This window comes from Vanrija pseudolonga, chromosome 6 (genome assembly GCF_020906515.1).
Source record: "Vanrija pseudolonga chromosome 6, complete sequence".
In the NCBI taxonomy this organism is placed as follows: domain Eukaryota; kingdom Fungi; phylum Basidiomycota; class Tremellomycetes; order Trichosporonales; family Trichosporonaceae; genus Vanrija; species Vanrija pseudolonga.
Window position 1 is genome coordinate 1,471,693 of NC_085854.1, and position 17,690 is coordinate 1,489,382.

The 17,690-nt window shown below is 62.3% G+C and overlaps 5 protein-coding genes across 6 annotated transcripts; 2 read left to right on the forward strand and 3 right to left on the reverse strand.

Moving 5' to 3' along the window:
• Nucleotides 1-999: 999 nt before the first annotated feature.
• SPCC794.11c (ENTH domain-containing protein) lies at nt 1,000-2,845 on the reverse strand (the record flags this gene model as incomplete). Its single annotated transcript, XM_062774882.1, has 6 exons — nt 2,714-2,845; nt 2,520-2,649; nt 2,414-2,464; nt 2,294-2,375; nt 2,118-2,256; nt 1,000-2,081 (listed from the first exon to the last, which is right to left on the reverse strand). Exons 1-6 carry the CDS (start codon nt 2,727-2,729, stop codon nt 1,000-1,002), a joined length of 1,500 nt encoding a protein of 499 aa, XP_062630866.1. The 5' UTR covers nt 2,730-2,845.
• A 222-nt stretch (nt 2,846-3,067) lies between these two features.
• tfg2 (Transcription initiation factor IIF subunit beta) lies at nt 3,068-4,576 on the forward strand. The gene is made up of 5 exons (XM_062774883.1): nt 3,068-3,239; nt 3,299-3,378; nt 3,424-3,783; nt 3,825-3,927; nt 3,975-4,576. The coding sequence occupies exons 1-5, from the start codon at nt 3,105-3,107 to the stop codon at nt 4,302-4,304; spliced, it is 1,008 nt and encodes a 335-aa protein (XP_062630867.1). The 5' UTR covers nt 3,068-3,104; the 3' UTR covers nt 4,305-4,576.
• A 1,096-nt stretch (nt 4,577-5,672) lies between these two features.
• Nucleotides 5,673-7,890, forward strand: HNM1_11 (Choline transport protein; the record flags this gene model as incomplete). The annotated part of the gene is made up of 8 exons (XM_062774884.1): nt 5,673-5,865; nt 5,986-5,989; nt 6,124-6,269; nt 6,360-6,480; nt 6,559-6,808; nt 6,890-7,162; nt 7,220-7,508; nt 7,568-7,890. 8 exons carry the CDS (start codon nt 5,673-5,675, stop codon nt 7,888-7,890), a joined length of 1,599 nt encoding a protein of 532 aa, XP_062630868.1.
• Nucleotides 7,891-8,495: 605 nt separating this feature from the next.
• On the reverse strand, nt 8,496-11,927 carry nit-4_6 (Nitrogen assimilation transcription factor nit-4; the record flags this gene model as incomplete). Of its 2 annotated transcripts, none has more annotated exons than XM_062774886.1 (10): nt 8,496-9,080; nt 9,119-9,541; nt 9,592-9,856; nt 9,894-10,364; nt 10,410-10,515; nt 10,560-10,906; nt 10,946-11,187; nt 11,239-11,561; nt 11,671-11,687; nt 11,761-11,927. In XM_062774886.1, the coding sequence occupies 10 exons, from the start codon at nt 11,925-11,927 to the stop codon at nt 8,685-8,687; spliced, it is 2,757 nt and encodes a 918-aa protein (XP_062630869.1). In that variant the 3' UTR covers nt 8,496-8,684. The 2 variants fall into 2 exon arrangements, with proteins under 2 accessions (XP_062630869.1, XP_062630870.1); XM_062774885.1 differs by having other exon boundaries at nt 11,653-11,687.
• Nucleotides 11,928-13,388: 1,461 nt separating this feature from the next.
• CHS1_0 (Chitin synthase 1) lies at nt 13,389-16,955 on the reverse strand (the record flags this gene model as incomplete). Its single annotated transcript, XM_062774887.1, has 3 exons — nt 13,389-15,271; nt 15,310-16,485; nt 16,529-16,955. 3 exons carry the CDS (start codon nt 16,953-16,955, stop codon nt 13,389-13,391), a joined length of 3,486 nt encoding a protein of 1,161 aa, XP_062630871.1.
• Between the last annotated feature and the right edge of the window lie 735 nt (nt 16,956-17,690).

Consider the following 17,690-nt stretch of genomic DNA (forward strand, 5'->3'; position numbering starts at 1 on the left):
TTTGAGATGTGGGCACGCACCCATCCGCGCAGTCGTACTCTGTTTCGTCGGTGCACCGGGACGGGAGGACACTGGGTACACGGCAACGACACAACGCGTGCTGACGAAAGGCGGGGCGGGCGCGGTGGGCGCGCGGCGGGCACATGGGCTCCAGGCATGCCGGCACGGCCGGACGGCCTCTGCCCCAATATCCCATGCATCATTGCCCGACCGACGCCCGACTGCGGCAGTGGCTGTGGTGTGCATTGTGCATCATCGAGAGCAGTCACCGCCGAGAGCTTAACTCTCAGCTCACCACCCTGCAATGCCCATTTCCAACAGCCCCCCACCTGGCGCTGGCGCAGTGGGCGCAGAACAATGGTACTAGCCCAATGTCTCTCCTGCGCACGCCAGCTGCAGCCACAAGCCACACACAGGTTATGCATTGTTCCCCCACCCCAGCACCTGGCAGCTGGCAGGCCCGCCCCAGTCGCCGAGCCGAGCGGTGGCGTACGACGACGTCCACTAGTGCAGTCATTTACTTTGTCTCTAGCCACAGGTCTGGGTCTCGCTCGGTCGATCTGGTGGGTCTGGGTCTGGGTGGGCCTGGTGGTGGTTCTTGGTCGAGCCGGTGCGCCAGTGCTCGGCCCTTGGCTCCTTTGGCGATCAGTACTCAATTCCAATGTCATACATTACATAGCCGCTATTCATGCCGTGCCACACCACACAATCTTCGCAATCCGCCAGAGATACCAGCCCGCAAACGCTTATCTAGGCAGGTCGGCTGACTGGGCTGGCTGGCAATGCATGCTGGCATGGCATGCTGGCATGCTCGGTCGGTGATGGGCGAGTCTGTGCTCCTGCTGGCTGCGGTGGTGCAGGTCTTGTGCTCGGCAAGTTCTGCTCGACAAGTCACATGTACGTGGTTTGTCACCTCGCAAAGCACACCTTCCATGTGTCAACGCCTGGACGGCGCAGAGTCTATCAACTTGCTACGTACAACCCAAAATCGTCGTCGGCTTAGAGGAGGAGGTCGTCGAGGTCAGACGAAGGCTTGGCGGCAGCAGCAGCGCCGCCCGAGGGAGCGGCAGCGGCGGCAGGCGCACCCCAGAGCGACGACTGGGCCTTCTCCTTCTCCATCTGCGCAATCGTCTTGTTACCAGCCGCCTTGGCCGGCGCGAGGGCAGGTCCGCCCAGCGACGTCGTCCATAGGTCGTCAAACGCCGACGCGCCAGTCTTGGGTGCAGGCGCGGCAGGAGCGACGGGCTTTGTGGGCGAGGCAGCCGGCCGGGCAGCCTGGTACGACGGCGCCTGGAACGATGGCGCTCCAAAGGTAGGGGCGGGGGCCGGAGCGGCGGCGGTGAACGACGGAGCAGGGGCACCGTACGAAGGCGTCGCGGCAGCCGCGGCAGGCTTGTTCGACTCGAGCAGCGCAAAGAGGTTGGCGTTGCCTCCAGAAGGAGCAGCAGCAGCCGGCGACGTAGCGGCCGGGCTCGCGGGCGCCTGCTGGAAGTCGTCAAAGTCGTCGTCGCCGAACGCGTCTACTGGCGCAGCAGCAGCGGCGGCAGCACGTGCTGGGGCCAGGGCAGCAGCGACAGGCTCGTCGTCAAAGTCGAACAGGTTGACCTCCTTGGCCTTGGGCTGCTCCTTTGGTGGCTTGGGAGGAGCGGCTGGGGCGCGGCCAGCACCGCTGCTGCTACCGCCAGCGCGGGCGGCATTGGCAGACGAAGTACGCCTGGGTGGCTGCTCCTCAAAGTCGTCGGCACCTTCATACTCGTCGTACGACTGACGGCGGTTTGACGAGTCACGGAAACCTGAAGATGAGCGCCCACCACTGCCCCGGTATTCATCGTCCTCACGGCCGTAGCCACCACCACCACCGCCGCCGCCGCTGCTTCCTCCGCCAAACCCGCTGCTGCTTCCACCTCCACCGCGGTACGAGTCGCTGCCAAAGCCGCCGTACCGGCTTCCGGTCGACGTGTTGAACGCGCCGCCCTCGTGGCCCTGGTACTTGTTGCGGTTCTGCTTGGCCTTGCGGCGCTCCTGGCGAATCTTGTCCACGTCGCTGAGCATGGCCGCGATCTCGTTGGCACGGTTGCGGACTGGCGTCAGCTTCCGAGAACAACGCACTAGCTCACCATTGATGCCCTGGTCCTTGCCCTTCTCGTCAATGTAGTGGAAGTTGCGCAGCATCTTGATGGTCGAGATGTGGGCGCGGGCGTCATCAACAACGCGCTCAGAGCCGTGCTTGATCAGGTACTCGAGGAGCGTGAGGGCCTGGGCGGTTAGCAGGGTCCCAGAGACTTCAACCCACCTTGTAGATCTGGCGCCACTCGCGCGCTTCCTTCTCCATGAAACGCGAGTAGATGGTCGGCATGATCTCGTTAAACTGCTGGCTGTATTGTCAGCTCTCCGGTCGGCATATTCAGCTCACAAGTTGTTCGTTCCCGCAGCAATCTCCTGCATCAGAGTCGACGACGCGCCCCTGCACCATCACATCAGCTTTGGTCTCTTGTGCTCTCGGCGTCGCACAGACGCACCAGGGGTCCTCGTTGGTTGCTTCGCGGACCTTGGCCTCCATCTCGGGGATGTTGAGGACGGCGTTCTTGGCCGCATTGTAGTACGACTTGACATCGTACATTGTGATCTGGGACGCCTGCTTGGCGAGACCTGTGGTGGTGTCAGCGCGAGCGGGACGGGGCGTGACGTGTCAAGCGCGGTGTGCGGTGCTTACCCTCGAGGTAGTCCATTGTGGGCTAGATACAGGCGGGCAATGCACGAGGGCGAGGAAGGGGTAGCACAGGCGACCTGTGTTTTTGGTTATGCACCGAGTTGCAGCGACGACGAGGACGAGTCGAGATTGCAAGAATGTGCAGTGAGATGAGTTGCCAGCAGTGGACTCTTGGTGGTAGTCGGCCGGTCGCGTCCCTGCTTGCTGGCACAGCACATCGGCGCCTGAATGACGCGGGGAGGCGTGGCTGCCCACCCTGGCAACACGAGTGCCACGAAGGGGGATTGCCGAAGCGCCGACCCACCTCCACCTTCGCCACCTAAGTCATCTCAAAGCCATTGTTGTCGTCTTGCATTCTTGTCCATTGCACCTCGCACGTCTCGACACCGGCACAATGTCCCAGTCGGACGACGTCAAGCCGCTCATCACAGTCGACGGGCACGATGTATTCAACCTTCCTGTCGTCGAGGACGAGGAAGAGCTAGAGGTGTCGCCGACGCTTGCGGACAGCAAGGTCTGGGCCATCAAGGTGCGCGCGGAGGGAAGGCGGCGCTTGCGAGCGTTGAGGGTGGGAACTGACTGTGACAGGTGCCGCGGTTCCTCTTGGAGCGCTGGGAGCGGGTCGAGCAGGGCGGTGTGCACCTTGGGACGTTGTATGTGGACAACTCGTGAGTTGTGCTTCCTTTCGCCAGCTGCCACTCACACGCCCGCAGCAAGAACCCACCATACATCACGCTCAAGCTGCCAGTGGAGGAAGAGGAGGAGAAGAAGCCTGAGAAGTCTGCCGGCCGCCCCGCCAAGCGCGCAAAGTTGGATACGAACGGCATCCCGGATGAGTTCCAGGTCATTCTCAACACTGAGCGCGTCAAGAACACGTACATCTTCACGGAGAAGGAGCGGACGTGGGTGGCGCAGGGCGGTGGCGAGAGTTCTTCAGCCAAGCGCAAGCGCGAGAAGGCGCACCCGCGCCTGCTTGCCTCGCTCAACCACGAAGGCAGCGTTCGCCCCATCACGTCGGCCAAGTACTTAAAGATCCTGGAGCAGCGCCGCTTGGAGAATGAGCAGTCGAAGCGGTGTGTACAATGGCACAATGGGATCGAAACTGACTATCCAGCCCTATTGTTCAGCTCGACGACACCAAGATGTCGCAGGCCAAGCTCAACCAGTTGGCTTCGGGTTTTGCCAACGCGTCGTCTACGCTCGGCAAGGGCATGGTGGTGAGCTGATGACAACGGTTATGTTGGACGCCCAGCTGACAGCGCAGGACCGTCCACACCGCGTCGCTCCTGGCGAGCGCTACGCCCGCTTAGAGCGCGGCGAGCTCACCGACAGACTGTTTGCGCTATTCTCTGACAAGCCCTACTGGTCCATTACCGCGCTCAAGGCCACGCTTCAGCAGCCCGACGCGTGGCTGCGCGACGTGCTCAAGGAGGTCGCTGTGCTCATCAAGGAGGGCCAGTACGCCAACATGTGGCAGCTGAAGGACAACTGGAAGGACGTGGGGAAGAGCGAAGCGGGTGTCAAGCCCGAGGAGGAGGAGGACGATGATGACGACGAGGAGGACGACGACGATTTGGAGTTGATTGAGGTGTAAGGGGGTGTACGAGCCGCGCAGCGGCGAGTCCGGCCCCGGGTGAGGGTACGGTACCGCCGTGAGTCCGGTATCGGTGGGGTTCAGGCCGCCGGTTACTGGCCGGAAGAGTCAAAGCCGGTCGGGTACGGCCTCCTCCTCCACACAGGCACGAGAAGATAGAGAGTGGGTGAGCAATCTTGGAGTCGCGTTCGCGAGGTCGCGGAGCGCCGACACCACGATAGGCCGTAGCATGTTGAGTGGCCGAGCCACATGATGTATAGTAGTGCATTGTCCCCTTGTCCCCATTTGCCCAAGATAGCCCTTGGCAGTGCCCTGGAGCGCCACGACGGCGACGGCGACGACGACAACAGCGGAACAGGAGCGCTGTGGAGGCTTGCAAGAGCGGATAAGCAGCGCTGGTGTGAGTGGGCGACCCCGCACCCCACACTGTTGGCGGGGTATGCGACCGAACACCGAGTCGGGGTGGTGACGACGTTGGTGCTGACGTTGACGTAGCGGACGAAGTACCTGACACAGGCCGCTGCACGCCGGGCGCCAAGACGATCGATCATTCCTCCAGCTCGGCCCGATGGCTCGAGGCGAGCGCGCGAAGCGCAGCACAGCGAGCGCCATAAGACGCCGGCGGCCAAGGCGTGGCGTGTCTGTCTCTCTCTCTCCCTCTCGTCCAGCCCTGCCTTTGTGCCCCGCATTCCGCTCGCACGGGGTGGGTCGTGACGCAGTCCTGTGCGCGTGCGTATGCTCGCCGCTCGCCGGTTAGATCCAGCGAGACATGGGGAACAGGCGGATTCGATAACATGCCACAGATCAGTATTGCCCCCAGGCGGGCTTAGGCGAGGTACGCGAACGTGGCACCCCCAGGCGGCGGTTGCGGCGATAGCGGCGCGATATCCCTGTTACCTGAGGGGTGCTTTACCCGTGTCTGGCGGTGTCGGCGGCAGTGGCGAGGTGTGCGAGGTGGGGCGGGCGTGAGCTTGGATAAGGGTGGAGCTGGAGCCCGCATGCACATGCGCCAGGCGACGACCAGGCGATATGCGCCACGGCCATGTCATGTGCTCGTCGCCACGATAGCTGCGTTGGGAAGGCTGCCGGCTGGCGCCTGCCGCTGCGCAATCGGCAATGAGCGAGGATGGGGATAAGCCGCGCGGGGGTCCAGCGGCAACGATAATGCCTCAACAGGACCCAGTGTACATATACGTCTCGTGTCGTCGCCGTTGTCGCCATTGTTCGTCGTCTCTCGTCTGTGTCAGTCCCTGCCCAACAACACCCGCGCACTTGAACGGCCGTAGCGACTCACACCCTCGATCCCTCCTCGACCCCCCTCGACCCCTCGACCCCTCACCCCCTCGACCAGTCGATCCCCCGCCCGCCATGTCCGAATCCTCGGGCGTCTCCCCCGCCGCTCCTGCGGTGGCATACACCACCGACCCGAAACACAGCGACGACAAGTCGTCCGCGCACAAGGTCGCCATCGGCGAGGTAGACCACACGGTGCACCTCGAGCGCCGGTTCGGCTTCTGGAGCTGTCTCGGCATGGCGTTCATCATGCTCAACTCGTGGACTGGTGAGTGCGCGCGCGGAGCGAGCGCAGCGAGCGCGGCGTGCAGTAGTCGTACTGCCTGCGCTGCGCTGCGTCCATGACGCCGGCGTACTCCTCCCCGGTGCGATCGCTGACACCCCGCAGCGATGTAAGTGCTCCCCGCGGGGCAGACGGTCGTGATTGGCCAAAATGCAATACTGACACGGGGCCTCTCACTTCAGGGCAGCAGCGTGAGTCGTGGCGTGGCTGGGCGGTGCCACACAAAGCTGACCCGCGCCACAGTCTCGGCGTCGTCCTCCCCTCCGGCGGCGCAGTCTCCGTCGTGTGGGGCTGCCTGACCTCTGCGTTCGGCGCAATGATGACGGTGCTCTCGCTGGCCGAGGTGTGCCATATTTACCCGACCACGGGCGGGCAGTACGACTGGACTTGTGAGTGGCGCGCGCGGCGCGCGAGCCGACCGCCGTGCCGACGTCACGCCTCGTGGCACTGAGCTCGCTGGCTGACGCCTCGCTCCCCAGACATGATCGCGCCCAAGTCGCTCAAGACGCCGCTGTCGTACCTCGTCGCGTGGTCCGCCTGCGCTGGATGGGTGACGCTGACCGCCACCGCCTCTGCGTTCTGCGGCACGTTCGTGACGACGTAAGTGGGCCGAAGGCTGGTGCCAGTGCCGCCGCCACACCCACGTCCGCCTCGCTGACGCTCGGCGCCCGCACACAGCATCGTCGCGCTCTGGCACCCCGACTTCGAGATGAAGAACTACCAGACCTTCCTGATCTACATCCTCTTCCCGATCGCCGCCTTCTGCCTCAACACGTTCGGCGTCAAGATCCTGCCGGCCGTCGAGCGCTCGGGCTTCTACTGGGGCATCAGCGGCATCGTCGTCGTCAGTATTGTTTGTCTGGCCACTGCGAGCCCCAACTTCCGGCCGGCGAAGGAGGTGTTCACGGAGTTTACCAACGTCACGGGTGTAAGTCGCTGTGAGGCAACCTGGCCAGCGCTACGCGCCCGCGCCCGCCTCGCTCCGCTCGGCGATCGCTGACGCTTCCAGTGGCCCGACGGCATGGCCTTCCTCATCGGCCTGCTCCAGTCCACCGTCGGCCTGTCGGGCTACGACGCAATCACGCACATGATGGAGGAGATGCCCACGCCGAGCCGCTATGCCCCCCGGGTGATGATCATGGCTGTCGGCCTGGGCGCGACGACATCGTGGTTCTTCCTCGTCATCCTGCTCTTCTGCATCAAGGACATTGACGCGGTGATCGCTGCGCCTGCTGGGCCACTGCTCGAGATTTACTACCAGGCGACGAACTCTGCCGCGGGGGTGAGTAGTAACACGAAGCCTTGGTCCGCTCGCGCGCTGACGCGCTCGCTCCCGCAGTCCACCTGCCTCGTCATGTTCAACTTCCTCGCAATGGTCTACGCGACCCAAGGCATCATGACCATCGCCTCGCGCATGGTCTTCACCTTCAGCCGCGACCACGGCTTTGGCCGCCTCTCGCCGCTCCTCGCGCCAGTGCACCCCAAGCTCATGGTGCCCGTCTGGTGCCTCGTGTTCGTGTGCGTCGCCGACTGCATCCTCGGGTTCATCTACCTCGGCTCATCGATCGCGTTCAACGCCATTGCCGCGAGCTCCATGTTCTTCCTCCAGCTGTCGTACATCATCCCGAGTGAGTCGGCCGCACCTGGCCTCTTCCATGGCGTTCGCGCTCGCTGACGCTCGTGCCAGTCGCCATCGTGCTCGTCCGCGGCGAGGAAATCTTCGCCAACCAGCCCCGAAGGTGGTCGCTAGGCGGCTTCCGCCGTATCATCAACGCCTGCTCGCTCATCTTCCTGACCACCACGTCGGTCATCTTTCTCTTCCCGCCCGCGCTGCCGGTCGACGGCGCGACGATGAACTACGTCTGTGTCGTCATCGGCGTAGTGGGCATCATGAGCGCCGTCGTGTGGCTCATGGACGGCCGCAAGCACTTTGTCGGCCCGACTGAGCTTGCCGAGCGGCTCGAGGTCGGCCGCCGCTCGAGCGAGGACGTCGGCGTGCCCGGGTCGTAAGGTAGTCAGAAGAAGGATAGTTACATCGGCGTTGTATTTGTGATGTTAATTACGCCAGAGTGCAGTGTTATGATCGTGCGGCGTGGCTGCGTTCAGGAGAGGATGTGGTGGCAGTGGAGCTGGACGAGAGCAGGGCCGCCTGGGCGAACAAAGTGGCTGTCGTCGCCTTGTCGCTGTTCAGCCTCGCCATACCCTCCCCGGGCTCTCCCCCTTGTCGTTTTCTTCCCCATACGCCCCGCACAACACGACTCAATGTCCCCACCGCACCCCCCGATCCCACGAACAGCGCGAAGACCATCCGCGCCGGTCCCTCTACAGAGCCTGAACTTCGCCTCTCGCCTCTCGCCTCCGCCACACCCACCCACCCACCCAGCCGACGCACGCCACGTCACTGCGTCACCGCCACTCTTCACATGGTCCACATGTGTCCCGCTGCTGCGCACCCCACCCCTCGTCTGCCCCGGATCTCTCCCACTATTATAATATGCACACTCTGGCGAGCTACGCTGCGTCGTTCAGCGGGACAAGGGCGGGGCTGGCACCTGTGGCGGGCGGCCCCAACCCCGCCCTGACTCGGTTTACCCGGGGTCCCTTGTGCCACCTCGTTTAATGCTGCATGAACTTGCTGGTGCTGCTGCATTTTATCAGGATACTCTTCACAAGTGGTGCTTGCATGTCCCCATGCTCGCGGTTACAACATTACGCGGGGTCCCAAGCCCCCTTCCAAACTACTTTTCACCTCGTCGGTCGGCGTCGCCCCTCACTCGCTCAGACTGCGCCACCCGGGCCTCTCACTACTGACTACGCCTCTGCTCCTCGCTGCCGTGGATGTCGGTAGGCGTAAATGGCCACGACCAGTAGTTGCCCGTCTGGAACAGCTGGTGCGGCGCACCAGCGTACAGCGCCTGGAACACCAAGTTCTGCTGCTGCTGTTGTTGCTGCTGCACGCTGCCGTTCTTGTTCACGCCGTCCTCGAGCTGCGCTGGAACCGGCGCCTCAGCCCCAGCGTTCGGCTGGGATTGTCTGTTGTCACCCATCGGCCCGCCAACTGGTGGCGCTTGTGGGAACGCCTGTGGATGGAGTCCTGGCTGTGAAGTCTGGAACTGCAGTGCCTGGTACAGCGGCCAGTTGACCGTCACAGGCGATACTGCGATGTTGGTCGGCGAGTCGCTCATCGTTCTCGCGCCAAACTGGGGCGTCAGCTACGATAGACCATGGAGACGCTTACAGGTTGGGGTGGTGATGGCCCGAACAATTGCATCGGCTGCTGCTGCGACGTGTCGAGGTTTGGTGGCATCCAGCCAAGCTTCTTCAAGTGCTCATTGACAGCCGGGTCTCGGAGCATCTCCTCGAGCTCGTTGGCCTTCTTCTCCTCCTCGGTCGGCTCAGGCTCGTTGGTTGATGGCTTGGACTGGTTCTGGAATGACTCGACGAGCAGCTGTTGAAGGGCATGTGCCGAGGCCGCCGCGCACTTCCACGTGTCGCCCAGGTCCTCGAGAGCCACGATACAGGTTTGGACAGCCTCGAACGCAGCCTTTCGTCGTCTGGGCTTGCCATGGATCGCCGAGAGAAGGTGCACTGTGCCGGTCGTAAAGATGACCTGGGAGAAGGTGATTGGGGCGTAGCGGAGGCCGAGACTGCGGTTGTACAGCTGCGGTGGTGAGCGCTTACGCTCCGACTAGCTCCGCCGCCGCCACTTACCACAAGAATGTTGTTCACGCCCTGTGCCGCCTTCTCGCACTTCTCAATGCTCGAATCGATCGGGCCGTCGCGTGAGGCCGACTCGATGTGCGCAAACCACGGGCGGTGGACGAGGATGATGCAAAAGTAGTAGTACGAGTGCATGACGAGAATGTGGTTGGGGATGGCCGGCGTGTCGTTTGCTGGGGGGTAGGATGTCGCTGCCGTTGAAGCCGGAAGGCGGAGCGGCGCCGGCAGGCCGTCATGCCATTTCTGCAGTTGAATACTGACCGTCAGCCAAACCCACGACGCTTGTCACCCACTCAATGTCTGAAATCGCGCGCTGCACGCTTGGCGACGCCGTAGTGAAGCCAGACGAATACACCGTTCCAATGACGCGCTCGACGATGATACACAACTTGACGAGCCAGTGCCACGTAGTGCTCCGCCATCCCTTGACCGGCGAGCCAAATGTTGGTGGTGGGGTAAAGTGGCTCTGGAATCGTGCCTGCGACGACTGGCTGGTGATCTCCTGGCTAAGGTCGAGACTCTGCTGCGACACGCGTGGCAGGAAGCCGTCGGTGCCTGTTCCAGCGCCGTGTTGCGCCGCAAAGGCCTCAAACGACTGAATGTGCGCAATGGAATGCTGGGCCTGGTGCTGCTGCTGCGGCGAGTGCGGGTGCACAACTGGGTAGAACAGGACCTCGTCCTCGCGTGCATCTGGTGCTGGTAGGGGGATGTCGTGATCGGCCCACTTGAGGCTGGCTGGTCGTCCGACATATGTGCTCCAGAACCTGCGCCGTCGTCAGTGGCGTTCGCGTCAATTACACCACACTCACTTGTCCAGGATGTAGCTCGCGTAGAAGACATTGTACCGGTGCTGCATTGTCTCCTCGCTGATGGAGCCGTTTGCAACCCACGCGGCGCAGCTCGAGCCCATGCCCACTAGACGACGTCAGCGGCACACCCTCCTAGCATTGCCCACTCACAAGCCTGAATCAAACGCATCCCGACGCCAGTGTAGATGAAACCAAGCGAGTGGCGTGACAAACTCGCGTGGAAGGTTGCGAGTAGCAGCACGCCCGACACGGTGCTGAGCATTGCTTGCTCCGTCTCCTCCTCGAGCAGTGCCTTTGCTCTGGCGCCAAAGGCAAGAGCCAGCTGCTCGCGCACCTTCTTGTCGACGTTCAAGAAGCCCACACCCATGGCCAGCAGGATGTTATGCAGCATGGGCGAGTAGTATGGTGTCCGTCGTGGGCGGATGATTGTCCCCTCGACTGTAGGCGATGCCAGAAGGTCCCTCCTGAACCCGCGCTCGTTGACCCAGTAGCATTGCCTGGTTTCGTAAGCATACTACCGCTTGCAAACCACTTACGCATTGTAGTAGTTGAAGAAGAGCCGCAAGACCTCTTCGTGTGTCCAGTCATCGAGCTCTGGCGTGCCCAGCGTAGGCAGGTTGGGATATCTTGGGACAAGGAGCGCAACTCGCTCATGCCCGGTGCCAGTTGTCGACACGCCCTGGTCTGATGGCGACGATTGCGTGGCCGACGAGTCAGTCACGGCCTTGACAACGGAGAAAGGCCCAAAGTCGTGGAGCTCGCCCGTCTCTTCGTCGATCTAAATCGCGTGTTAACTTTGTGCCGCCAACACCACCCAGTGGGTACCCACCTTGAGCCTATCCCTATCGGCGCCGCCGCCGCCCACTCCCGCTCCCAACGGAACGCTAGCCGACTCGCGCTCGCGGTCCCTCCGCTCCAAGTCGTCGTCGTCCAGGCGCTCCGTCTTGACTTTAACGGCTGTGCTATTCCCAGCGCCGCCCGCAGTACCCGTCGGCCCTGGCCCCAACTCGTCGTTGATCCCGTGGGCGCGGAGCGCGCCCTCGAGCAGGCGGATGCGGTCTTCCAGCGCCGAGACGTACGCCTTTGGCGCCGACCTCCGCCCGTCCTGCTCGGGGTTGTAGACGCACTGCTCGTTGTATACCTTGCAGATCGCTGTGGGGGTTAGTGTCGGGCCTGGGGCCTGAGGGGCGCGGCGGGGGGCCGCGGAGACCCGGCAGCAGCAGCAGCGGCGGCGGTCACTCACAGCAGGACGGCTGCGCACCATCGCACTTCATCTTCCTGTGATGATGTTGTCAGCTTTGCGCACGTACGCGCACGCGCTCGCGCGCGCGGCGCGCGTGACGTGACCCACCTCCGCCGGCACCCATTGCACGCCTTGGAGATATGGCTGATCCGTCGCCGCGACACCTTTTCGCTGGCATCGTTAGCGGCGGCGGCGGCGTTCTGCGGTGGGGACGCGGTCGGCGCGGCCGAGCTCGACGCCGACGGGCCGTTGCTGCTGCCCGGTGCGGGGGGCATGGGGGCGGGGGAGGGTGCGGGGGTGGGGCGAGGGGCGAGAGGGAGGGGAGGAGTGGAGAAGGAGAGGAACGGAGGGCCGAGCAGTCAGTCAGTCGCCGTCGGTCGGTCTCGATGATGAGCAAAGGATGATGATGTGGTGATGGTTTGCTCCTGTTGTCTGTTGTCTAAGGGGTCGTGTGCGGGGTGGCGGTGGGCAGTGGGGGCGGGGCGGGGGTTGCAGCGGCGGTCAGGTGGTCGCTGGTGGGCTGTGTGGTGTGGGCCGTTGTTGCTTGCTTGCGTTGCTTTGCTGATGGTGGTACAGGATGTGATGAGCACGAGTTGTATGTGTGACAAACGATAGTGTGTCAGTTTTGTTACAAACGCGCGTGTTGTATTTGCTTGCTTGGCCCGGTAATGGTAATACTGGGACATGCACGGCGCAGTGAGCTCCGAGGGGCACCAAGGGGGGGGAGGAAAGGACGGTGGACGGCGCGCGGCGGCGGCGAGCGAGCGAGGGCGAGAGGGGCGAGGCGGCGGCGTCGCCGTCCTTGTCCAGGTAATGTGTCGCTTCCTTCGGCCCCCGCAACGACAAGTCCGGCTATCAACGGCCCGAAACCCGCACCGCTCTTCCAGTCACTACCCGTGTCTCTCAACTCAATGCATTCTAGTGCATCGTCTAGCTAGTGGGCTATGATCCGCGCCGCGAGCGAGCAAGCAAACAAGCAAGCGCGAGCAAGTCGCGAGCAGCAAACGCATCACTTTGCACCGGTGCTGCTGCTACTGCTGCAAATTTGCATGCACCGTCAGCACGAGCACGCCCCGGCCCACAGTGGGCAGTGTCCGTCCACCGCGCCGCGCTGCTTGCGACGCCTGCCACAGCAGCACCCAGCGTCAGTTGCGACGCTCCCCCCTGGTCGTATGTTACAAGTGCTGCACAAGTGTCGTGGGACCACGCCTGTCCTTTACGTCAAGGCTGTAAGCATGCATGGACCGGCGCGGCCTCGTTGCAACTACATTGTCGTCGCGATTCGCCAAAGGGGACGAGGTCAGTGCTACTTGCTCACCCTTCGGGCAATCACCGCCGGTCAAGGTGGGCAAACAGTCAGCCGATCATGCAGCGACGACGTCAGCGAGTCGTTTGTCGCGTCGTCACCCGTTCACCTCCCTTGCAATTATCAACGTCTCATGCGCATGGGTTCCGTGTCTACTACAATGCAGAATGTATGAAGTGGGTGTGGTTGCGGGGTGTCGTAAATGTCCCTGCACAATGCGAGTGTATATCGGGGTGAGGGGACGAGATGTGGGCCCTCGGTTTATACCCTTGGGCATCCACTGCTCTCTCCTCGATGCGCCGTTGTCCTTTCTATGCTCCAAAAACATGCCCCTACTCCTCCTCCTCCTCCTCCTCCCCCTTATCGTGACTGCAGCACATGCAGCCGCCTGTCGTGCTCTTCATTATCGGGTTCCGTGGTTTCGTAAAGTCTAAATCCTGTGGGCGCGCTGGGCAGGGCTGCCATAGCCTCCGTGGTCCTCGGCAAGCGGGTGAGCGACGCCGCTGACCGAGCGTTTCTTGGCGTGGCCAAGAGCACCGCGTGCGTCGACACCAGTGCTAATGCTGTCGTGCGTCGTAGGCGAGCCTCCTGGCACTGCTGCGTACGCCCCACGAATAGGTGTCGAAGCATCGTGGTACTGGTCGCTCGACTGCGGCGGTGTCGGCGGTGTGCTGCGTCCGCCGTAGCCGGGGCCACCTGGGGCACCTGGAGCGAATTGGTTGTTGGTGCGGTGCAGAGGGGAGGCCGCGTTGCGCTCGGCACGCCAAGCCGCCTGCGGAGGTGGCTCCTCAAAGCCCTGGTCGAGAATCGCAGCCATCTCGTCCATGCCCACAACCGGTGCAGCCTGCAGCGTCTCAGGCGCGAGCGTAGTCGGTGGTGGCGGGTACGAAGGGTGGTACTCGTTGTAGCCGCCAATGTCGCCACCCCAAACATCCTCCTCAGACGACATGATCGAGCCAGCGTCCGAGTCGTAGTCGTTGCGGCCAAACTCGCGAGGAGGCACCATGAGCTCGGCGCCGCCATTCTCGCCGTAGAACCCGGCGCCGTGCATCTTCTCCATCTGCCTGCGGCGCTTCTCCTCTCGTCGAATCTTGCGAAGACGAGAGCGCTCCCAGTCTTCCCAACGACGCAAGGGAATAGTCGTGCCGTCAAACACCGCAGCCTTGTCCGACTCGCCATGGCCCGATTTGTCGACAACTTCGCCAGCGACCTTTCGGGTTTCACCCCAAGAGAAGTCGTCAAAGTGCCAGAACGAGTAGACTGGAAGGATAAAGTTCCAGACTGGAAGGGCGAGCAGGTATGCAAACATCCAGAAGACGTAGACAACCTTGCGAGTCGTGATCAAGATGAGGAAAGCGGGCAGACCCAGCACGGCGGCGAGAAGCATGAGCGGGATGGCCTCGGAGAACGACTTTGGCGGCGTAATGCACGAGTTGATGATGAGGGCTCCGGTAAGGGTGATGGCGATTGGCAAGACGACCGTGCCGACGAGATCCATGAACACGACAAACTGCATGGAGAAGCAGAAGGTACCGCAAAGGTTGCGGACGAGCACGAGCTCCATGAGGTTGTGGACGGTCGAGTTGATCCAGCGACGACGCTGCGAAAGCAAGACTGAGAAGGTGTCTGGCGCGATCGTTCTGCACCTAGCCTGGGGCAGGAACACATTGTGGCGGTTCGGGAAGGTTCTGAGCAGAATGGTCGACAGGAAACGGTCCTCACCGAGAAGAAGCAGGTTCTTCTGGTGAAGTGTGTGGACGTCGGATTGGCTGTACTCGCGAACAATCTCTGGCTTGACGAGGATTGGCACCCAGTCGTCGTCGCCGTCCTTGCGAGCCTTGATGCGGTACATGGAGAAACAGCCGGGCAGACAGGTGACACCACCAAACACCGACTCGAAGGCCTTGATGTGGTGATGGGAGATGAAGTACTCGTAGACTTGAATAGCCGTAACCCAGGACTGGCGCTTGTTGGCGATACGCGTCTCGCCACAGGCGCCCATGATCATGTTGTCCTTTGCCATGCAGTTGACCAGGTAAGTCATCGAGTCGGGGAAGACCTTGGTGTCGGCGTCAACCATAAGGCAGAGCTCGAAGAAGTCCGGGGTGACTCCCATGAGCGTGTGGAGCTTGCGGAAGAGGTCAAAGTCGAGAGGGCACATGCGGTCGTTGTACGTCACACGGGAGAAGAAGTTCATGAGGATGAGCTGCGAGTCGCGCTTGCCTCGGTTGCCGGGCTTCTTGTCGCTGGCTTCGCTGGGCATACCACACTTGACAACGACAACCGTAGGGCAGCGGCCACCGGCTTGAGTAACTAACAGTCAGCTTGAGATGCCAGCAGTGCCAACTCACCATAGTGCCCAGCATAGACCATTGCACGGTTCTCGCGCTTGCTGCCCTGGCCGACGGCAATGTAGCCCATGGGCTGGGGGTTGCCAAAGCGTGGGTCCGCGTCAAGCATGCTGACACAAATGTCGGGCGTGCTCATCTTCTCGCCAGCACCGGTGATCATGCCATCACAGACAATGAACAGCAGCTTGCGCGAGTTGGGGTATGTTGTAGAAGCAATCGACTCGAGCGTGTTGCGGATACCCTCCTCTCCCTCAGAGTAACAGGTGACGAGGCAGACGGTGAAGAGCTCGTGGCCGATACGCGACAAGCTCATGACGGGAGCGATCGCGCCGTTGGGAGGCGACGAACCGTCCTTGCGGAGCTTGTTGTTCTGGGGTCCGCCTGCCCAAGGCGCGGTACCGTTCGGGTTGTTGACAGAAACGTTGGCGCCCTCGGGCATAACCATGGGGCTGATGCCGGCTCCACCAACGTTCTTGGGCTTGGAAGCCAGGCGCCAAGAGATGAACCAGCTGAAGATGATGGCCATGAAGAAACGGGCCAGGACAACGGCTAAAATGACAATGAGCGAGGCGTAGAGGAATAAGTTTGCAACAAAGCAGCCTGGGGTAATCTTGTCAATGTGTCCAGCGAGGTATCGTGTCGTAAGGCATGGAATAGCCGCCTTGAGGTTGGCGCTGTAGTTCATCTGGCGCGTAATGTCCTTGCCAGAGCCTGCCTGATTGGTGATCGCTTGGCGAATGACCTTGTCGACGTCGTCGCCAGTTGGCTTGGGGTTGGCTTGAAGGTAGGGGATCATGTTGAGGACCAGGCCGTCAATGACGACGAACGAGTCGAGAGCCGCGACCTGATCCCACGAGTAGCCAGCAAAGGTGCTCGTGTTCTTCATCTGGAAAGTGTCCAAGGTCTGCTGGGTGAGGGGCTGGGTGATTGCACACGACGTCGCGTTCGCCGCGGCCCCCTGGGTGGCAGGAGGGCACAGAGGAGTCGAAGCGTACTTGTCGCTCGAAGTGCAAGCTGGGTAATCTTTGGCGGTTCGTGTGAATAACAGCGTAATGTCCTGTCCTGGCATGCCACCTTTGGCCGTGTTGTTGGACGCGAGGGTGAAGAAGTCGACCTGTTCCGAGGGGGGCTTGCTGTCCGAGATGTCGAACATCCAGCCATTGACAGAGAGAGTGCCTGTGGGTGTCAGCTACGGGTCTTGGCCTGTGGGCCTGCTCACCTTCCCTACTGCCCACAATGATGAAGGCAGCATTGGACGCTCCACCCGGGCAGAGCGTGCGCTGCAGTCCCATGGTGAAGAAGCCCACAAAGCCACCCATAACAATGGCAATGAAGCACAGGGTGATCTTCTCTCGCCAAGCCTGCTGTGAGCTCTTCTCCTTGATGCCACAGGCGGCCAAGAGGGGGCCAGGAGCCCAAAAGGTCACGATCCACGAAGTGATTCGCCACCAGTCGACACCTGGGTCACCCGCGTTGACACCAGCGGTCTGTGCGACGGGGTTGATAAGTGGCACGGGCGCGACATGGCGTTCGGGCCTTGTAAGCGTCTTGCTCCGTTTCATGGTGCCACCAGAACGAGTGGGCTGGCGCTGGGGCGCCGGCCCAGACGAGTAGGGTAGTGGTGGTACTTCCCCGTAGCGAGCCATGGTTGAGATGGAGGCGACCGAGGGGGAGGGTGGGGGAGGAGGGAGGCGGGTGCCCTCTCAGCGAGGGGAGTGGGGGCGAGCTTGAGCGTTTGGTCGTGTCTCGACGTGAGTCGTGGTGGTCGTGAACGTGAGGGCGTGATGGGCGAGATTACAGGTGCGACTTGGTGATGGCAGCAGCTACCGAGCTCGACATGGAGTGGTGTGATCGGGCTGGCTGATTTTTGGGTGTGTGCGTGTAGAGAGAGAGATGCGCGATGGGAGCGAGCGGCCGGCCGCGAGCGGGGCGAGCGAGAGTGAATGAGCGTTGGTGCGCCGGCGGGCTTTGGGAGGTAGGAGGTGACGAGCTAGAGACTGTGTCAGTCGGGCGTGTTGGCCAGCGTGTGCCAGCAGCGTAGGGTGGGTGGGTGTGATGGTGTGCTGTCTGGGCTGGGCTAGAGGAATAGAAAGGAACGGCACACGCGAATAGCGATGCAGCGTCGAGGGGTGAGGGGTGAGGAAGGCAGGGACGCGGTGGAGAAGCCGAAAGGGAAGGTAGGGTCGCGAGTCCTGGGTGATTTGTTGTTTCAGCACCTGGGCAGGCAGCTGTGGTGGACGACGAGCTTTGTCGAGAGCAGAGAGAGTGGATGGACGATGGTGCAGACAAACACGTCGCGAGAGTGCCAAGGCGGCTGCGGCGGCAGCAGAGGGAGTGAGGAGAAATAGTCGGGAAGGCCGGCGGGGGGGGCGAGCAAGGCA

Excerpts from the sequence above, each read along its gene's own strand:
- tfg2 (XM_062774883.1), top strand. The coding sequence starts at position 3,105 with ATGTCCCAGTCGGACGACGTCAAGCCGCTCATCACAGTCGACGGGCAC. Across the intron at positions 3,379-3,423 it reads ACGTTGTATGTGGACAACTC|CAAGAACCCACCATACATCA; the intron begins GTGAGTTGTGCT and ends ACACGCCCGCAG. Across the intron at positions 3,784-3,824 it reads GAGAATGAGCAGTCGAAGCG|CCCTATTGTTCAGCTCGACG; the intron begins GTGTGTACAATG and ends CTGACTATCCAG.